Consider the following 18,043-nt stretch of genomic DNA (forward strand, 5'->3'; position numbering starts at 1 on the left):
ATTATTAATAATATAAAATAAAATACAAATATATAATATTATTTATAATAAAAAAATAATATTATTTATAATAAAAAAATAATATTATTTATAATAAAAAAATTAAAAATATAATATATAATATAATTAATAATATTAAATTTTAAATATAATATATAATATAATTAATAATATTAAATTTTAAATATAATATATAATATTATTAATAATATTAAATGAAAATAGATAAAATCTTACATGCCATATTTAAGGGAGAGAATGAAAACTGTGAAACGTATTTATTTCTGCCTACGTACTCGGGGTTGTAAGATATAGTAACTAGTAAGATATTTACGTAAGTGGTGAGGTCGTCCCCTGATCTTTCGATGGTCAGCCTGCTCGACCCGAGGGTCATTTCTTTGTCCCCAATCACGGCTTTCGTGATCATGTTGAATGTGTCGCCGTTCTTCGTTTTGCCGTCATCGGTGGGGATGACCACTGCACCCAATCGCATCTAGAAATTATAAGTTTTTAGTGCTGTCGTAAGTTTATAATTCTTTTTCACGTAAGTGTGCGCTTAAAATTGTAAGTGTAACGTGATATTAGCCTTTTCAGTTTAGATAGAGCCACGTAGTAGTCAACGTGAGAAACTAGTAATTGTAATAATCAGCAAGGCACTACATTAGCCCTAAGTCATCAAGCAACTTTTAAAGTCATTAATTCAGGTGGCCGGGTTACAACGCGTAGGAGGGTGGTGGCCAGCCCTGCATGCCACGCGAGCTAACAGCTCCCTACACTAACTTTTTTGCGTTAACCTCAACAAGTTCTTAAGGAAGGGGAAACCGAAGAACTCGAGGGAAAACCCCTTAAACCAGTGGGGAGAGAACTTGCAGACTCAACGCGGAAGGAGTTGTTCCGAGTTTTCACCCAGTGCCGCATTCTGGGATCGAAACCGGCTCCTCTCGTTGCGAAAGTGTTAACCACTCCCCACCCCTCCCCCCGTTTAACTACAGAATTTTCGTCTGCTAAGTAGTTGATTTGGGATTTAGCAGCTTAAAAGCTCATCTATCTATGCAAACTAAAAAGGCTACTTCTAATTTAATCCACACATATCTTTTCTAATGACAAAAATAATAGATGATAGCGCCATCTACTGTCAGAAAACACTAACAAGGAGACATCCCGAAGTGTAACCAATCGCTTTTGTTCAAACTCGGGGGATTGGTAGACCTTCATGTAACTTGAAAAATCCTAAAGGGAATTTATTCAATGGGCAACCGTTTTGCCATGGCAACGAAAAATGTTTTTGACAACAACAAATGGAAATTTTCCCATTGAAAATAACATGGGATTCTGACCGATTCCTAGGACCCCCCCCCCCTGTGAAATATTTTAACAAATTTCAAAATTTCGAAAATGCCAAAAATAGAAAAATAGATAAAAATTGACAAAAAAAAACAACAAAATTGATCAACTTTTGATCAATTTGAGGTCAAAATCCCATGTTATTTTCAATGGGAAAATTTAATATTTTGTGTTGTCAAAAACATTTTTCGTTGCCATGGCAAAACGGTTGCCCATTGAATAAATTCCCTTTAGGATTTTTCATGATACACGAAAGTCTACCAATCCCCCGCGTTTGAACAAAATCGGTGGGTTACAATTCGGGATGTCTCCTTGTAAGTATGTAATAATCTTTTTCTTTGCTTTTTTTACAAAACATAAATTGTTTCGGTTTTCGAAATAGCTGCCGTAGATGGCGCCACAATAAATACTGAAGTGGCCTATTTTCCCTTACTTTATTTTCCATTGGATCCGGAGTGGTATATGTGTGGCAAAGCGTTCCAAGATTGTAGGTGATAGAATTATTCATTGTTGATTTTTCTGGATTACTGAAAACGACACGTTTTGTGGTTAACCCGTAATCTTTAGCTTCTGACATTATCTTTCAAGAATATATTCATGTGCGCAGAGAACAGCTATGGCCTCCTTTTTCAGGATTCCTGTAAGATATTATCCGCCTACATGGAAAGAGAGCCTGCCGGAGTGTCTTCCCCCTGTTCGGGGAACAGTGAAAGTAGGGGCATGGCAGAAAGGGGAGAAAGATTGCACGAGGAAAGGCGTAGGGGCGTGTCAGAAAATGGAGAGAGATTGCACGAGGAAAGGCGTAGGGGCGTGGCAGAAAGGGGAGAAAGATTGCACGATGAAAGGCGTAGAGGCGTGGAAGAAAGGGGAGAAAGTTTGCACGAGGAAAGGCGTAGGGGCGTGGCAGAAAGGGGAGAAAGATTGCACGAGGAAAGGCGTAGGGGCGTGGCAGAAAGGGGAGAAAGATTGCACGATGAAAGGTGTAGGGGCGTGGCAGAAAGGGGAGAAAGATTGCACGAGGAAAGGCGTAGAGGCGTGGAAGAAAGGGGATAAAGATTGCACGAGGAAAGGCGTAGGGGCGTGGAAGAAAGGGGATAAAGACTGCACGATGAAAGGCGTAGGGGCGTGGAAGAATGTGTGAAATATTAAACGCGGAGTTTGTGGCAAAGATTACACGCGGAAAGACGGATAGGCGTGGTTTTTCTTGCTATAATCACAAGATGAACAGGGTGCTGCCCTATATTCTCTGTTTAAATGAGTACATTCTTTACTCCGTATAACTATCGTACCTGGAATTGAGACTTATTTCAATAAACTTCTGCTTCAAACATGGATAGTTGTGACCGTGGAAAGCGAGTCCGGCGTGGCAAACTTGGTAGGGTGCCCTCTGGGGGTCGCTGGCCACTTTGATGACCATCGGGGCCACCGCGTACAGGTTAAACTCGAACTCGATGTCCAGGAAAAAAGGTTTGCCAAAACTGACCGTCGCTGTTTCCGGTTTCACTGTGACGTCTTTCGGTATCGCGTATTCCTATAAACGATTAGTTAGCATTGACATTGCATGGAATAGGGAAATTATATATGTGTACACTTGGAATGTTTCAGGCTCCATTGAGTCCATTGTTACCCTGCTGTGAATGCAGCTGAAGAAACGGGTCAAAGGTAACGCGTGGCGTGAATTGTTTTTGTTGGTAAAAAATTCACCGCCGCCGAAAAAAAAATGGACGACGTTCACTCTGAAAATTAATTTATCAGAAAATCGATTTAAGGAACTACACTGAAGTTCTTTGAGAATTTTAGTAATGTTCTACACCAAACTGGCCTAGTTTCCACAAAATCACGTATTTAGATACAGAAAAAAATAAATGAACTAATGAATTTCTGTTCTAGCCTAGGCTTAACGTTGAATCGACGACAACTTAGCGCACCACGGAGAGAGACAAAATCTTTCCTATAAACCACGCCTATTTCTTTGGGAATCGTCTGAAACACCGTAGTCTCCTTTAGCCATTCCAAGTGTATAAATATATAATTTCATGGTAGAATTCGCTAAGGTTATATCATAAGTAACATATTATCGATAAGAACGACAATTTCCGAATATTTTAACCGAACTGATTTTCAGAGCTTATGCGCAATCAAGGTATAGTTCTACACAGAGCCCTCTAGTGTCTAAAATATTATTAAGCTAAAATATGCTACTGACAAGGACGATAATAAACTACTTGCAGGGTTGTTCAAAATACTTATTCCATAACTCAAAATGCAAAATACGAAATTCATTTCGAAAATTGGTTTTTCTAAATGCTAAATTTAAAATGGTTTACGCAGCTCAAAATAAAAATACAAAATTCAATTTTTTTTACAAATGCAGTTAGTTTGTAATAATTAATAATTAATTGGTAGTTAATTAATAATTAACAATTAACAATTAATAATTAATTAGTAAATAATGAAACAAAGTGGTGGCACTGTACGAATGTTTATCGGTGACATCGGTTTCCTACTGTACGCTTTTTCGCGTTTCCGGTTTTGACGTCACGATAGTCATCGGTTACTCACCAAAGTCATCGGCTGGAAGAGCCGGTTTTTCCGATGACTGACGTCATTACTGACGTAAAACTACTATAAAAGCTTCGCCATTTTAAAAACACCGATGACTGGATAAAAGCGTTCAGCAACTTACGACGTCATTATGACGAAAAAGCTCATCGGCGGAAAATATCAAATCCATCGGGTTTTTTTCCGTTGATTGCTGCTGAACGTAGACCATGATTACTTGGGAGTAAATAGCAGACGAACTTTCTCTACAAGAGCTGCGTTGATGGTACCAGAGTAAGAACACTTTGAAAAAGCATTTTGAAAATGTTTTTCCACATATCATACCCCCCAAATGCAAATGTAAAATGAAAAATATTTCCCTAGAAACTCAAAATATAAAATGGAAAATACGTTTTCTAACTCAAAATGCAAAATGCATTTTGAACAACCCTGCTGCTCAGTTCATTTGCAGTTCAGAGCTGGTCGAGAGTGTCAGTGTCGATAAAGATTTCGGTAAGGAAATTATCATTAAAACAATGAAAAATGTCACACTTATTTATATGACGTTACTTATGGTTTTATGTTTAAGATCAAGTTACGATCTCAGGCGCCGTTCCGACTTTGCCGGCCACTGGAACGGGTACAGTGCCGGTGAGTTTCCTCTGTGAACCGTAATTGAGCGTCCACGCGACGGACTTGTTTTTGTTGGCATTGGGGTTAATGAGTATTACGGCGTTCAGCAGCAGAATGTTGTCGTCCATGTTGGATAGCTCGTTGCTCGAGAAGAAAGCTGTTGGAAATGTCGTGTAATTTTATTCGTACCTATAAACTTTTCGCCTTACTATAGAATTCGAAATTTTAATGGAGAGGTCAGCGCAATCCCTATTTTTTGCTCAACTCATTTTTCAGCGAGCGTTTTTCAGTTTCAGGCCGGTATAAAATCTCACTTTGTCATAATAAAATCTTTAAAGTCCTTGTTAATAAGATAACGAGAAAAATGCAGTGGCGGCGCCAAGGGTAAGCTACCATTCATTTTACTTGGGGGCCCACAACTCGATTTTAAGGGGCCCCAGAATCGCCTCCTCACTTTAACCTGTAGGGCCCCAAGCACGACCATTTACATTCTGTAAAATTTGTGAAAGTCGAAAAGAGGGCCCACACTTGAGAAACAATAATAGCCTACACCTCTTGAAATCCTGACGCCGCCACTGGGAAAATGTTTCTCCGATTATTCTGCAGATGGCGCCACACAACGGTGTCACGTGTTAATTGGAAGGTGCAACCGATCGTGCGTCGCGCGCCGTTATTAAATAGAAGCTTGAAAGCCCTCCAATCTGCAGCATAGTCAAAGTTAAAATAAAAACATTATATTTAAGAATTCAAGGTATAAAATGGTTAATGAAAGGTTTCAACCTTTTCTTTTAATTAATATAATTGTGCTGTTTTGCGCCATCTATACTGGTACTCCGAACTAAATATACGAAATCATATTAAAAATATTATATGGTATCAATAAATTAACTAGAGTTGTAAGTCGGAAAATTTTCTATATTTTCTAATTTTGTTCGCAAATTGTAATTTCGCGTCATTTTCGCCTCATTTTGTAGAATACAAAAGTAAAACTAAACCTCTAGACTAGTCTAGAATAAAAACCCTTAAAAAGTAATAAATTGTTAAATTTTCCTGAAACTTTTCCGCGTTTAATTTTTCCTTAAAATTAACAACTCTACATAAATATAATTATTTAGTCTTCTTAATTATTTTTAATAACCATATCATATTTAAACAGAATTTTTATAATATATCAAAATGTTAAGTTTCAATAGATGGCGCACTGTAGTCACTATAATTAACGAGCTTAAAATCATAAAGTTCTACCAGTGGTCGTTAGATGGCGCGACAAAAAAAAAGTGATATTTTCCCCTCCACGTACTAATGGAATTTCCTTCACCAGGAGCACACTACGCTTTTGACAAACGGGTATTCGTTGAACAGCAGATATACGCTGACCTCTCCATCCAAAAATCCTGCTTCCAAGATGCTCACCTAAGTTACTGATGGCGCTAAAAAACAGGTTTCCGGATGACTTGGGCTCTTTGTGGGTGTAGGTGGCCAAGGTTTCGCCGTCGAGACAAGGTAGATTCTTCCCGATGTGGTTGACCCTCAAAGCGCAAATCTGCAGCTCGGACGAGTCGGTGGCTAGCTCAATGTCGTATTGACCAATGGTCAACGGGTTCGTTTTGATTTCAAGTTCAAACTCTAACGCTTGACCCACTCGAAACACGCCGTTTGATTTCAATTTCGCCGTGGCCACGGGATGGTCGTTCTGTTCGGAGGAATCAAGTCAAGCTCAACATGGGCCAAGAATCTAAGGGGACTCACTGTTACAGATATTGTGACCCGGTAGGCGTGGCCTAAATCGGAAGCCACTTTGAAGCGCCTCAAGAATACTGTTCAACTATCACTACGAGAGGCTTAGTAGGGGCTTAGGCGACAGTACGTGCAATTAAGTTAGGTTAGGCTTAGTTCATGAAATTTCTGAAGTTTAGAAATGAAATGGATTCCACTGAATTTGATTAAAAAACCTCAGCCATACGTGGCTTACTGGTTATTTTTACTTCACACAATTGTTAATTACCATTACGATAAGTGTATAATATTGTTACATAAGCGTGAAACTTATTATTCTTCACATGCAAAAGTTTTACTGAGAGCTATTCGCGAGACGGACTGCATTACGGGCTTCGTCGCCGTTTTGCGTCCGCTTGCTAACGCGTCACACGTAGCCTTTAACAACGCCTCGCTAGGGGGAGATTTTCTACTTTCGATGACGTCACTCCGTTACTAGCTCTCAGTAAAATATTCCTCAAAGTGACAAACTTATGGAACAATATTGTAGATTTATGCCATTACTTAAACTTTTAAAGAACCAATTTGTCAAATAAAAGTTCTAAAACTTACTAAGCCTAATAATTTAACCAACAATAACGGCGCCATTTTGTCAAAATTGAACGTTATCGCTCCAGCTTCTCTACGAAACTACGCCGGAAATCGACTTCAGCGACACCAAGTTTGTCCGCATTAAACTAAATGAACCGTGATTTTCCTATTCCCAGTATTCACGCGTGCTTTTTAAAGCCTGAACAGTGAGTACCCTTAAGTTCTTGGTCCATGAGCTCATTAATATATTTAGTTATGTTGAGACAATTTTGAGTAGTTCTGCCAATCTACCTCGCGTGTTTCCCCCCCCCCTTCCTTCCTTAAGTATCAATCAAATCTAATATTGGTTCCCTAAACAACGTGATTGTCGTGAAAGTTGAAGCCGTGGTCTTGCCCAGCTTGTTAAAATGTAGCTCTTACGTCACAAGACACATCTCTAAAGCCCAGTTCACACTATACAATTAATTGAGTTAGAAGAAACCACTATGGACTGTGAGAAGGATGATAAAATACGCGAAAAAGTAGATTAGTCCATAATTAAAAGGGATAATATAGCTAAATCCTAAACAAATGTGAAGAAATTAAAAAACTTACTAATAACTCGTACCAATAGGTCTTCTAGCAAAACCAAAAACGCGAAACTCGGATCAAATAGATCTTCGAGTAATAAACTAAATTAAAAATAAATAAAATAGCCAGAAATTCCAACGGTAGACCGGTTTCGTTCTATTTGGAACTCATCAGTACCGTGCGGGAAATCTGGCTGGCGACTGTCAAATCTAAAAGAGAAACTAAGCCTAAACATTAAAAATTTCAAAACGCGTTGCACATAGCATTAATTGGGCCACTTAATTGAAATCCACTAATTGTAAGCAAGAAAATTGTACAGTGTGAACAGAAAAAGTTGGAACAATGGTTACAATTTTTCTGTTCACACTATTCAATTTTCTTGCTTACAATTAGTTGCTTTCAATTAAGTGACCCAATTAATGGTATAGTGTGAACTGGGCTTAAAATATCAGACCCGAGTTAATTTTGGGTTTATGGGGAAGGACCTAAAATTAATCTCAACATTGTCATTCTCGGATTCTCCCAATGGCAACTAGGAGCAACAAACACAAGGAGAACGCAGCTAGCCTTTAAACACGCTAAAGCAGTGTTGTGTACAAATTTTATTGGACGAGCCTTTAAGCTGAACGTTTTACGAAAAAGGGGAAGACAATTTCCGAATTTTCCCCTTCCGACGGCAGCAGGCGCTAAAGCGTCTAACCAATGGAAACGTACACAAGAAAATCCACGACTTTTGACGGGTTGAGTTCTCCTTGTTAGGGCAGTGCTGTGTTTGTTGCTCCTAGATGGCAGTGTTTTCCTGATTTTCTCTATTTTCTCGTTTTATCACCTTTTTCCGTTGTTCTGGCGCACGGGAAAACGACTGTACACACGGACAAAATTTGCCAGATTTAAATGTTGAAATATCTCAACTTTATTTTCCCGGTTCTTTGAAGCACTTTGAGCTCGACCAATCAGCGAACGTTAAGGCTGTCGCACACTATGTAGTTTCCCGTACCGGCAACAGTTGCTGGTACCAAAACCAGCGCTGCTATCGGCGATGTATATCGCACACTATGCGAGTAAAATATGAGTCTGATACTGGCGATCACGCGCTCGGACGAAATCCGTCACCCGTACCGAGTTCAACTAGTCTCAACTTTTTGTCGCTCCTCTCGGAGAACCGCTCTGACGTCACGGCATTCCTTATCTCTTCAACCAATTGGGAGCAAGAAAATATTAGACAACTTTTGAAACACCGGCGTGTTGGGATATTTCTTTCTTTCGAAAGGGTTTATTTGTTATCCGTATTCGGTCAGTAAAAACATGGCAGAAAATGATATTATGTCCATTTTATTAGAAAACGGTAGGGATGTGACCGATTTGACGTAATATTCTTATATCCATAGCAAATAATTTAGTATTTTTTCTTACCTTAGTAAATTCTAACTACGCAGCTTTATCAAATAAGAATGTTTCACTAAATTATATAACAGTTATACGTCTAGAAAATCAAATTAAAACGTAATATCTACAATACGGACCCAAAACAAACGGATGCGCGCTCTCCTGGTCTCGTGTATTTTGTAGCAGTGCTTCCTCCTAGTGTGCGACTGCATGAAAAAATTCACCGGTATCGACAGCAAAATTCCCCGACGCCGATAACGAAAACATTTTCCCCCCAAAAGAAGTTTTGATGCCAGTACCAATTTCAAGATTTTTTTCTGTAGTGTGCGACAGCCTTTAGGCTGTCACGTAACATAAGTAGCGATTTGAAAGTCTTTAAAAGTAGGCTTACGAATTTTTGCGTCTGTCACATGACGGCATAACGCTCATGCGGGGGATTTTTACCTTTTCCGGGATTTTTCAAACTTCCAAAATGCTAAAAGCGAATAATGCAATTTAAGAGGGAAAACGGGAAAAAAGGGGAAATGTGTTCTTTGCACGGGAAGAAATGGATTTTTTAGCTTTTCTGATAACATTGCCTGTTCTAGTCTACTCTAATTGGATATTTAGTCCATGGATATGTTATGAGTCACAGATGTAAAAAATATTATCAATTCGTTTGATAGTAATGATAGTCATGATCAAAATTTTCATTTGCGACTTTTGAGGATAAATTTTTGCAAAATTATTCAAATGTAAGTAATTTTGTAATAAATAAAGCTTTATATTTGTAATTATTTTCAGAATTAAACTGAATATTTATATAAATTAGTATTAAAGTTTCAAAATATAGCGAGGGATAAAACTGGGCATTTCCAAGTCAAAAAGGGGATAAAAGGGATTTTTCGTTAAGGGGGAAGACTACTGTGGCCATTGTCTACTTTCGCGCTATTTCAAGCTGAACTCTTTTAATTTTGTATTTTAACTTATAAAATTAATATTTAAGTGTAGAACAGCCTCTTGTTTAGTGCCTAAAATATTTTTTACAATTTTAAATTTAAAAGTAATTAAGTTATTACGTTTTAATTCGGACCCCCGGAGCTAAACAAGTTGGGCAAGCGCCCAAACTACCCTTTAGTTAGGACCTTATATCTCTTTAACTATTAATATTACAATTTTCAAATTTATTTTAAGCACTAGAGGAAGGTTCAGCCTAATAAGAAAAATATAATTCAATTATGTAATTGTTAAAACAGAAACGTTCAAAAAGATGCTTTTACTGTATTCTTCCCCCTTAAATGAAATTATCGCAACTTGGAGTAGTCCAAGATCGCAAGAGGGGAATTTTAAATGTGGGAGCCCTGTTAAAAGCCCACAAATTTTATCCGTGTGTACAGTCGCTTTCCCGTGCGCCAGAACAACGAGAAATAGAGAAAACCAAGAAAACACTGCCCGTGTGAACCAGCCTTAAAGGGGAACGGTCAAGCTTTTACCACTTAGATAGCCCTATAACCCGTTCAAAACTAAAATTCATGGCGAAAACCGCGTAAAAAAATATTAAGCGGTTAATTTTTAATAAAATAAAGATATTTCGGGAAATTGAAAAGCGCGTGTCCGCTGCGACACCTGGTGAGAAATCGATGAGACAGAAAAACTACATAAAAGCGCGCGCTGCTGAAGACGCGAAAGATTTGTTTGGCACGCGCGGCGCGTTCCAGTTATTTTAAAAGTTAGGATAGTTCGAAAATCGCTCACTAAGGTGCTGCTGGCGCTGGCGATACGCCTTAAGATGGCGGCGAAAATTCAAACCAAAATACTTGTCGTTATTTCAACTTTTTAGGCCAAAAACTATTATTTCAAGACAAAATAAGGTACGTGTAAGTATATTGAACGTCTTGTTGATCTTTTGATACGCAAATAAGGCGATATTTGGAAAATCTTGGCCCTTCCCCTTTAAGTAGAAATAAATATCTTCTGGTGTTCATAAAAAGGGTTACCTTTTTGAGGGACGGCGTGGTGGGTGAGAGCGAGTAGTTGGCGATGGCGGACCAGATGGTGTCTTTGCCGACGCCCAAACCGACGGTGATGGAATAGGTGCCTTTGCTCTTGACCGGGCTTTCGGGGGGTATTCCGGCCGCGATGACGATTTGCAACTCTCTCTCTTTGGGGTCTTTATCGGCCACTGTTAACGCGCTCATGGTCCCGAAGATCATGCGCCCCAAATTTGGTACTTTGGTTGTGTTATCACTATTGGAAAAAGATAATTGCACTGGAAATGGTATTTTTTCATAATCTAAACGCTTTATTGCGGTTTTTTTTTAAATCTTATCAAAAACTTATAATGTCGGCCAAAGGTCTAAGACACCAAATTATTGTGGCTTCTATAAAGGCTGGTTTTGACACGTCAACCCCTGTAATTTGTTTGAACTAGTGTTGTTAATTTTCCGGAAAAATAAAATGCGGAAAATTTTCCGAATTGCGGAAAATTTTCAGTACAGAAAGATTAAATGTTCTTTTTAAATAATTTTATGTAAAACATTATGGTAAATAAATATTTTATATTATCTTAAATTTTCTAGCTTAGTAGATTGTCTTATTTGAATACAACCAATGTTAGCCACATAGTTAAGGTCAACCATGAATGCGAACGGGCTTCTTAAATATATTTGAAAACGCCGGCCACCTGTCGGGAAAAAGTGCAATCCTATACAGATAAAATACCCCCCTTACGAGATAGCAGGCACGGGCCTTGATAGCATATAGGTTGCTATGGCCTTCCCATAATAGCGAGTACTACTGAAGGCAAACTACCGAACGCATGCAGTTCGATATTTACATTGGAAATGAACAATCATGATGTAAGCAAGGAGCAACAAACACAAGGAGAACGCAGCTAGCCTTTAAACACGCTAAGGCAGTGTTGTGTACAAATATCATTGGACGAACCTTTACGCTGAACGTTTTACGGGCAGGGGGGAAGACAATTTCCGAATTTTCCCCATCCAATGGCAGCAGGCGCTAAAGCGTCTAACCAATGAAATATGTACGCAACAAAATGCACGACTTTTAACGGATTGAGTTATCCTTGTGTGCGGTGCTGTGTTTGTCGCTCCTAGACGTAAGTAACTTACGTGGAAAGGTACAACGTTGATTCCTCGTTAATTTTATCCTTGGCCAAAACTAAACAGGGCAGCTCCTTGCCCACTTGGAAAATACTGGCTTTGCATACTTGGAAACCAGGTAAGCGTTTCTCTTGCAAAGGTCCTGTGACCTCCAGGAAGACCTCGTTGTAACTAGCTCCGGGAAGCAAAGCGATGGTAAGGTTCATGACGACAGCGCCGCCTTGATACAGATTTGACCAACTAGCGGCGTTCTGCAGGTTCAGAGACGGCACTTGCAAGTCTGTCCGGGTGATTACGGTCACCGCTTCCGGTTTAAATTCTTTCCATTCTCCAGAGGTACTGATGAAGATGGTTGGCGTCAATTGGGTCCCGTTGGGTGTGTTGGTACTAGCTTGCACCGTAAAGATGATCTTGACTCTAATGGTGCAGTCGGATTTGGTCAGAGTGGCGATCTGATCGGTCACTTGCACTCTGCCGAATTTGAAGAGGTATTTGGAGTTTTTATTTCCTGGAGAGATCAACGTGGAATTCACGAATGGTACATTGAATCCGGGACCACCTTTGATGGCTCTCCCGCTGCACGGTTGCAGCTGAGGGGCGTCGGTGTCGTTGGGGGCGTGGACTTCGACTAAGTAGTCGAAGAAACCCGGCCCTTCCAGATGACTCTCGATGGTCAGTACCACCAAATCGCCTCCGGACACCATCGAGCGGTCGCTTTTGGATGAACTTTCGAGCAGATTGCCCGGCTAAGATTTAGACAAAAAATTATAATCATCAGCTATAGGCTAATACCTAAGGCACCACCTTAGGCCTAAATCGCCAAGCGACTTTTAAGCCCATTAATTTGGGTGGCCGGATTACAACGCGTAGCGGCGTAGGAGGGTGGTGGAAAGTCCTTTGTGCCACCTAGGAGCAAAAAACACAAGGAGAACGCAGCTAGCCTTGTGTACAAATTTCATTGGCCGAGCCTTTACAATGAACGTTTTACGGGCGGGGGGAAGACAATTACCGAATTTTCCCCTTCCGACGGCAGAAGGCGCTACCGCGTCTAACCAATGAAAAATGTAAACAAGAAAATGCACGACTTTTGACGGGTTGCGTTCTCCTTGTGTGGCGGGCTGCTGTGTTTGTTGCTCCTAGGTGCCACGCTAGCCAACAGCTCCCTACACTTATTACCTACTACCATAAGTCTATAATATTTTTCCACAAGTTTGTCACTTTGGGGAATATTTTACTGAGAGCCCCCTAGCGAGGTGCTGTTAAAGGATGCAAAACGGCGACGAAGTCCGACATGCAGTCTGTCTTGTCAATAACTCTCAGTAAAACTTTTGCATGTTGAGAATAGGAAGTGTCACACTTATGGAACAATATTATACACTTATGCAGGAATCCATAGCTCTACTTGGAATGCTTATCGCGGCAGATTTTCGTCTCGATGTGGCTGACGGTTTTTTTGACGTCACTATGTTAACTTAACAAACAACAACGTGAGAGGGGAGCGCGCGCAGAGGGGATTTTTTCTCTCGTAGGCGGGGCCAAAGCCGTCAGAGTGATCTTACCATACGCGATACGCCAGGATAAGCATTCCAAGTAGAGGTATTTATTCCTGGCTTATGCTATTACCATTATTAGCAGGATCATCTGTACCTTTCGGTCGCCCCGGAGCTAATAATATCAGGCACCATTTTTCATATTGCCGCGGGTCGTTATTGAAAACTTTACATTTAAATTATTAAAGAAATATATAAGGCCCCTCCAGAGCGTGGCGCCCTAGGGCTTAGCCCTACCTAGACGAATGGTAGAGATGGGCCTCAACTTCTGTATTATTTAGTTACCGTTTTGTCTTCGTACGGCGCTACCGTGAACGGGAACACTTTGGTCCACATGATCTGCTGGTCCACTTTCAACGAAACGGTGACGCTGCCTTTCATCTGAGGACTGGCGTTGTTCAGCACGTAGACCAGAAATTTCATCTCAATTTTATTCTCTTCTTCTCGGGCGCCTTGCCCGTAAGTACCTGCGTTCAGGGATGTTATATTTTATCTGTCAGTTATACATGGTTGAGGAGCCAACCACTCAAGTCAAAATTGTATTATGAATAGCTCTTTCTATAAAATAATATATACGCATACATGTATGAGAAGTGTTATTTTTTGGAGCGCGCGCTTCCTAATATTTCCGTGACGTAGAAGAGACGTTCAACTATCACAGCCAATTGACGCTAGCATAAACTCGATTTATGTCTTATTCAACTTGTTAAAAAGTTCCACGCGCGTCTTGATATTTTAGCGTAAACGGGCTCGCGCGGTTCCTAATATTTCCGTGTAGAGGGTCTCGTGCGTTTTCGCGCGAGCTCAACAAAAACCAATATATGCGCGCGCTCTCTAACTTTAACTGCACGATAAATCCAACGTAATCACGTGACCTCTCGTATTTTATATAAAGAGCTATTAAGATTGCTAAAGATTTCCTTCTATTTCTAAAAATATCTTTCAAATTTTAGTGATTTTATGATTTAAAAAAATTATAATTTCCAGGTCGTTTTTCCAAAGATTTATTTCTATTCACATTAATTTGATGATTCCAAAAATAATCTTGGATTTTTAAGATTTCCATTAAACATTTTCCAATATTTTTGACGAAGCCAAGATTTTCAGGAATTACCCTATTTCTAAAGATTTCTTTCGATCTGCAGTGATTTTACGATTTAAAGATTCTGCGATTTTTATGGAATTTTTCTGATTATTTTCGTTTTTTTATTATTTCAAAGAGTTTGTGAAATTTAGAAATCTTTCTGGGAATTTTATTGGGATATTTATTTTTAGAAATCAACTAACCGATTTTTTCTAAATGTACACCGGATTTCTAGAGTGGCTGGTCCATTAATAAACGACCAAGAGCTAATAATTCAAAATCTTTAAATGTTACGAAATTGATACATTATGGTCACTTTCCTGATATTGTACAATGAAAACTCGGATGACCTTGAATTATGTCTTCAAGAACATTCCACAAATTATCTCATGCAAAACCATTAGGTTTAGAGAGATGGTTTCAAATAGAAAAATGTATAGTATCAGGGGAAAATCGAATAATAAAAAATAGAATTCTTAGATCTATTGATTTAAACTTCAAATTTAATGCCTCACACTGGTTCAAGTACGTGATACCAGTTTTGATTGTCAAATGACCTGAGGAAAGCGGGACTTTAAATTTCGTAGCATTTAAAAATTACTTGTCCTTGATCGTTTTTAAGGCTTAAATATGGTTAATTATACCTATATTGGTTACGAGTCCCAAGTTGAGCACGGCTTTCTGAAAGGTTAAATCGTTGGTGGTCGAATCTAGTCTGGTACGGTTGTAATGGTAAATGTCTTGGGGGAGAGGCGCGTAGTTTCCTCCAAATGCTATATACGTAAAGAAAAATTAATTATTTTCCATCGCTTTAACAGTATGTCGACTTCTTAAAGGGAGTATAACCCTCCTTATTTGGTAGGGTGCGCCATAGCGTCTCTCTTTTCTCGCTCATGGCGCTAGTCTAGAACGACTTAGCCCCAGAAACCCTGATTATTGTATCTACTTTATATATCCAGTAATAAAATTGAACTGAATTGAATTGAATTGAAACACCCAATTCTGAAGAGGTTTTCTCACTTGAAACCTTTATTATTTCATATTTGGTGTTTATTTTTTAAATGTACCCTTCATTAACATATAAACAACAATATCCGAGCTATAAATTAATTATTTTCCTTGTAGTTTGGATATTTATTCAAATATAAATTCTTAATAATGAGGTAAGTGGTTTTAGATTCACGAAAGGCGTTCTCGTAGATATGAGAAATTAAAGCACTACCAAACCAAGGATACTTTTAGTGGGATAATTCCTCAAAAACCCACTGTATTTCACCCTGCGTGTAACACGTGGTTAGAAAAATGAGGGGAAGGAATTATGTATTGCCCCAAATTCCTGAAAAGGTTATACTCCCTTTAATTTCGCCTAGCCTTTAAGGCGTATGAAACTACTACATCAGAGTCTGATCCCGGCGCCGCCGTAAACGCCGTAGGTAGCTATTCGAAACTGAAATTTTTAGGACTGAAAAACAGGGTAACGTACATAAAACGACAATATGACCCAGAGAGAAATACTGGGCTGATTCCTTATCCAGTGAAGTTTCGAGATAGACCAGATCAGATCGTATGGCCAGATAGGCGTCCACTTTATAAATGCCGGCCGTTTCCATGGCGATCGTTTCGGGACTGACCACATCCACCTCTACAGCTCGAGTTTCCTATTTATACACAACGCTCGATTGAAACGTGATACTATTAGATCACAAATATTACTGGTCCAATTACCTCTTCCGGCCTAATGATTCGAATTTCGGATTGTCCGACCCACACCAAGGTGTGGTTATCGAATTCCGCACCGGCCGTTACGTAATTCACTTTGTCGAACTTGGTTTCGGCGTTTCGCACCATGACGATTGAAAATTCGATGGAAATCGTACTGTTTTCGTCCACGTTTTTCATATTTCCAAAATCGATGAAAACTCTTTCGTACTGAGTAGTGGTGGAATTTAATTTGTAGTTTCCAAAATCGTTAAGAGATGTCGTTATAAGCTAATCACTTACCACGTTGTCGATGATTTCGCTGAGTTGCAATCCCAGTTTGGGTTCTTGACCATCCAAGTAGGTAATACTGGGTTGTTTCTCCATCGTGACGTTGAAAATAGCCAGGGTGGGATTGTATTCGGAGTCACCGAAGTCTCGGGTGAAGATTTCCACTTGTAAGTCCAACTTGTCCGTTTGAGGTAGATAAATATCCAAGGCGTAATGCAAGGTTTTACCCAGCTCTACTTTCAGATGTTCACCCTCTTTCAACACGATCGCGAAGGTTGTTTTGCCATTGTTCTCTTGCCCGGGCTCCTTTATTGGTTAAAGAATGGTTTTCACAAGGACGCAAAAAATGTATTAAGCTTAGTTTCCACTAGCGCGCAGCATAATGTAGTTTTCTAAAACGTTTGTATGTTGCCTAGGTTGAGTGACACAACGTTAAGTGCACTAGTGGAAACTAAGCTTTATGCCTAAATCTTAGTTTCCACTATGCGCACGTAACACGCGATTGTTGGAGCATAACATACTTGCGGTTTCCACTAGCACGTCATAATGTATTTTTCTCTACGCATGTAAAAACTGTTATATTTTGCCTAAATTGAGTGACACTACATTAAGCGTGGTGGAAACTAAGCATTATGCCTAAATCTTAGTTTCCACTATACACACGTCATATTTATGTATTCTATACACGCGTAAAAACTGTGGTATGTTTGCCTCAATTGAGTGACACTACGTTAGCGCGGTGTAAACTAAGCACAAAATACTTGCACTTCATAATGCATTTTTCTCTACGCATGTAAAAACTGTTATATTTTGCCTAAATTGAGTGACACTACATTAAGCGTGGTGGAAACTAAGCATTATGCCTAAATCTTAGTTTCCACTATACGCACGTCATATTTATGTATTCTATACACGCGTAAAAACTGTGGTATGTTTGCCTCAATTGAGTGACACTACGTTAAGCGCGGTGTAAACTAAGCCCAAAATACTTGCACTTCATAATGCATTTTTCTCTACGCATGTAAAAACTGTTATATTTGGCCTAAATTGAGTGGCACTACATTAAGCGTGGTGGAAACTAAGCATTATGCCTAAATCTTAGTTTCCACTATACGCACGTCATATTTATGTATTCTATACACGCGTAAAAACTGTGGTATGTTTGCCTCAATTGAGTGACACTACGTTAGCGCGGTGTAAACTAAGCACAAAATACTTGCACTTCATAATGCATTTTTCTCTACGCATGTAAAAACTGTTATATTTTGCCTAAATTGAGTGACACTACATTAAGCGTGGTGGAAACTAAGCATTATGCCTAAATCTTAGTTTCCACTATACGCACGTCATATTTATGTATTCTATACACGCGTAAAAACTGTGGTATGTTTGCCTCAATTGAGTGACACTACGTTAAGCGCGGTGTAAACTAAGCCCAAAATACTTGCACTTCATAATGCATTTTTCTCTACGCATGTAAAAACTGTTATATTTGGCCTAAATTGAGTGGCACTACATTAAGCGTGGTGGAAACTAAG

The 18,043-nt window shown here is 39.2% G+C and overlaps 1 protein-coding gene across 1 annotated transcript in view; it reads right to left on the bottom strand.

Annotated features, from left to right (window-relative positions):
• The window catches only part of LOC149961213 (uncharacterized), a 39,078-nt gene extending 21,794 nt beyond the window's left edge, over positions 1-17,284 (bottom strand). Inside the window, exons 1-13 of the mRNA XM_090159624.1 lie at positions 17,267-17,284; positions 16,518-16,811; positions 16,242-16,445; positions 16,000-16,174; positions 15,161-15,289; positions 13,718-13,899; positions 11,892-12,628; positions 10,758-11,007; positions 5,932-6,211; positions 4,485-4,675; positions 2,634-2,875; positions 1,778-1,871; positions 335-493 (exon numbers count right to left, since the gene is read on the bottom strand). Coding sequence (XP_090015750.1) covers positions 335-493; positions 1,778-1,871; positions 2,634-2,875; positions 4,485-4,675; positions 5,932-6,211; positions 10,758-11,007; positions 11,892-12,628; positions 13,718-13,899; positions 15,161-15,289; positions 16,000-16,174; positions 16,242-16,445; positions 16,518-16,811; positions 17,267-17,284 — 2,955 coding nt within the window. The remainder of the gene's footprint in view (positions 1-334; positions 494-1,777; positions 1,872-2,633; positions 2,876-4,484; positions 4,676-5,931; positions 6,212-10,757; positions 11,008-11,891; positions 12,629-13,717; positions 13,900-15,160; positions 15,290-15,999; positions 16,175-16,241; positions 16,446-16,517; positions 16,812-17,266) is intronic.
• Between the last annotated feature and the right edge of the window lie 759 nt (positions 17,285-18,043).

Source organism: Leiobunum rupestre, chromosome 1, assembly GCF_980474605.1.
Source record: "Leiobunum rupestre chromosome 1, qqLeiRupe1.1.hap1, whole genome shotgun sequence".
Taxonomy (NCBI): Eukaryota; Metazoa; Arthropoda; class Arachnida; order Opiliones; family Sclerosomatidae; genus Leiobunum; species Leiobunum rupestre.